The sequence below is a fragment of the Monoraphidium neglectum genome (assembly GCF_000611645.1).
Source record: "Monoraphidium neglectum strain SAG 48.87 unplaced genomic scaffold scaffold02601, whole genome shotgun sequence".
Taxonomy (NCBI): Eukaryota; Viridiplantae; Chlorophyta; class Chlorophyceae; order Sphaeropleales; family Selenastraceae; genus Monoraphidium; species Monoraphidium neglectum.
Window position 1 is genome coordinate 2197 of NW_014011027.1, and position 3519 is coordinate 5715.

Below are 3519 nucleotides of genomic sequence, written 5' to 3' on the forward strand. Positions count from 1 at the left end.
CCGCCCCGCCCGCCCGCCCTCTCATACGCCATTGCGACGCACGTCTGATTGCACGTCGACCGTGCGTCCCGGCCCCCTGACCCACCAAGTTGGACCATGTTTGACCGCATTTGACCGCGTTTGACCGCAGGACGAGGTGATCACGCCGCCCATGCCCATGTCATGGACGACGTATTACATGGGCCTGGGCCCTTCCGACAAGCTGCAGTACACGTTGCACGTGAGCATGGGCGCGGCAGGCAGTGCACATCCCTCGCGGGCCCTGCATGCCAAGCCGATTGGATGCAGCAAGAGCTGCTGAGGAGGGGGGGCGCAGGGTCGCCCAACGGCAGTGTGGCTTGAGGAGCGCGAAGCTACAGCATGCTGATGCGGATGATAGGTGTCTTGGGACGCCGCTTGGATTGATGGGGGAAGTAGGGCGCACGGCTGCGCGGGTCTCAGCACTTGCGTTTTGCTGCAACACGGAACCATCAAAGCTTGACGGTTGGTGCTTTTCATCCAGTGTCTTCCAGCCGCCAACACCCACACACCTGCCAAGCGCCCCCCCCCCCCAAGCGGGCGCGGGCCGTCCCTCAATAACACGCTCACATCACCCTTCCTGCCCTTCCCCCTTGCCCCCTTGCCCCGCCATAGGTGACCCCCTTCAACGTGACCCAGCTCATCGACACGGCGCCCCCGAGCCAGGCGTGCCCGCTGCTGGCCTGGGCCGCCTATTGGACCCTCAGGACCCACGGGATCCCAACAGACAGGTGATCTCACGATCTGATAGCTCACGCAATCTGAATATCTGATCTCACCCAGAGCTTGAGCTTATGTCGGCCGCTGGTGGCGCTGGGGTCATACTCAAAGCTTTGACGCGTGTGGGCTGTCCGGCACCTTGATCACATTTTTCGTACCGCATTACAGCCTGTGGTGGGTGCAGCATTGGCGGGACAAGCCCTGGCAGGCGCCGCCCTCCTATGCATTTCAGCGCTTGTCGTGACCCCTCCCCTCCCGCCTGCGGCCGCCTCATGACAACCTGTCCGCAGGCAGCTGCGGCTCGAGGCGGCGTGCGACGGCATGCTGAGGGCGGAGTACGGGGATGCGGGGGCGGCGCTGATAAAGGACAGCGGGCTGATGGACAACCCGATGAGGCTGGTCATAAACTCGAAATGGGACGACCTGGTTGACGGTGAGACGTGTCATGCGTCGACGGCGATGACGACACATGCGGCTGATCGAGCCGCTTCAGGGGTGGATCGCTGAGGGGTTGTCGGGGGGACGGGATCTCCTGCTCGGGACATGGCATCGCGTGGGCGCAAAGCCCCTGCCTGCGAGACGCGATGCCCCGCCGCCGTCTGGGGGCTCCTCCCCGCCGGTCGAGTCGGCCCGAGCACCGGGCACCGCCCGGCTGACACGCAACCCTTCACTTGCCTCCCACCACCGCGGCCCGCGGCGCGCGGCGCGGCGCAGGCTGGTGGAACAAGCCGAAGGCGCCGATGCTGGCGGTGCCGCTCAACATGACCGCGGGCTACGCCGTCTGGCGGTCCATGGATGCTGCTCTCAAGTGGACGAACGAGTGGTGAGCCGCGCTGCATTCGTGCGAAGGCCCGAAATCCGGAAATTGGGGCCGCGTTCGCGCGCCGGGGCGGAATGGTGGTGGTGCGGCTGGGCGCCGACTTGCTACGTTTTATCTTGCAAGGGAAGGGGACAAGAGCGAACCAGCTGACCCGCGGGTCAGGAGCGACGCGCAGCCTTGCTCTTCACGCTTCCGCCATGCGCAACGCTTGCCCCGGCGCTGACGCGGCCGCCGACGCCTCTGCCCCCCCCCCTCAACTCCCCGCCATTGCAGGGCGCCGAAGCACATCCCCGTTTTGAAAAAGGGCCGCCGCAGCAGCCAGCGCCGGCGGCGGCGCGGCCGGCGCCTTTTCGGGGGCTAACTTTGTTTGCCTCTGGACGGGGTTGTAGCAGCAAAAACTGCACAGGAATGCAGCCCGCCAGCGCGGACCGTCGTGCTCGATCAAACTTCTTTCCTAGCTGTACAATTGACTTCTTTTGGGGGGAGGTGCACATATCCCAGGCCGGCTGTTGGCTGGGCAGATCGCCCCCTGGCAGCTGCAGCGCTGCGCTGCGGTCATGGTTGTGAGGTGGGTGCGTGAATCGTTGCCTCCCCCATGTCTGCATTGGGACGCCCCTCTCCCCCTGGTCAAGCAAGGAGGGTTAATTCTCTCAGCCGCTGCATCCATCCAGCATGTAGGTTATTCGCCATTGCGGCATCCGCCGGGGTACTCGCTGCCTGCTCCTGCACGTGTGATGTTTGTCATGTTGGGCGGCGGCGTTCCAGTCTATCCCTGCAGCCTCTTCCGCCAATTCCTGATAACAAGTGCCGCTGCACGCCGCCGAGCCCCCCCATACTGACGCGGGCTCACCCAGGTGTGTGGCTGTTTCAAATTTCCGGGCCCACTCGCACTGAGCAGCGCCCTCAAAAGTTGTGCAGCATCAACACAACCTCACGGGCATGCCCCACCACGCCTGGGGCCCGGCAACACGCCTGCGTGCCGATGACCTGCCGTGCGAGCTTGTGACTGGCCCTTCAGAAGCGCAGCAGCAGAGAAGGGCGGCAACATGCGCCGCAAGCCCCTTCAATACTCATATGATGTCATGTCATAGCTCATGTTATGACTCATGTAATGTCATGTAATGGCTCATGTAATGGCTTGAGCCATTTTGGGAAGTGTGATTGCAGGGCGCGTGCACCCGGCCAGTCTTGAGCAGACTTGGTGAAGGAAGCCTGTTTGCGCGCACGCACGTGTGTGGGTGTGTGGGTGTGTATGTGGGGGGGGGCGTGTTGCATGAGTCTCTTCTGGAGGGGGGGCAAAGGGGTCTCATAGTCAAGCACGCGCAGCTCGCAGGCAGCATAGGCAGGCGTCTGCACCCACAGCTTCGGATCCCGACCGCGTGGCAGCGGGCCGCTGCGCACGCTGAGCCGCGGCTGTGTGCGCAAACAGGACGCCCCTGGGCGGGCCAAAAATGGGCCTCCTTTGAGTGAAACCGCGGCGCCGCTCGGACGCCCACCGTTCACAGGACCATGAGATGACGGCTGCTGCGGCGCGACGACCGCCCTACGACCTTTTCTTTCCAGAGTGTGACGTCATCCTCTGGGTGGCCGGCCCCTACCTGCCTCCCACGCTTCTGCACCAGGGAGACGCGGCATCAGCGGCGCCCTTACAGCCGCAACACTGCTGCATCGCTCCATTGAAACATGTACATGTTACAGTGCACTATTCGACCAGAGATGCCTGACCTGCTGCTACTAAAAGAACGGCTCGCGCTCCTGCACCTGCCAGAAGCGCGGCTTACTGCTTGAAAATGGCCGAAAATGCGCCAACGCAACCGCCAACTTGAGCGTGGGCCGGGCCAGGTAAGGCCAGGCCCTGTCAGCAGCATCTCGGCGGCAGCGGGGGCGGGCTGCCCTGGTGCGGGCGCTTCCCCGTGAATGGCGTGCCGTCAAAGATGCAGGGCGAAACGCGCAACGGCGGG

General features: G+C 64.0%; 1 protein-coding gene across 1 annotated transcript; it reads left to right on the top strand.

Moving 5' to 3' along the window:
* Positions 1-157: 157 nt before the first annotated feature.
* MNEG_11123 (hypothetical protein) lies at positions 158-1919 on the top strand (the record flags this gene model as incomplete). Its single annotated transcript, XM_014040405.1, has 5 exons — positions 158-220; positions 634-749; positions 1029-1171; positions 1453-1561; positions 1832-1919. 5 exons carry the CDS (start codon positions 158-160, stop codon positions 1917-1919), a joined length of 519 nt encoding a protein of 172 aa, XP_013895859.1.
* Positions 1920-3519: the final 1600 nt, after the last annotated feature.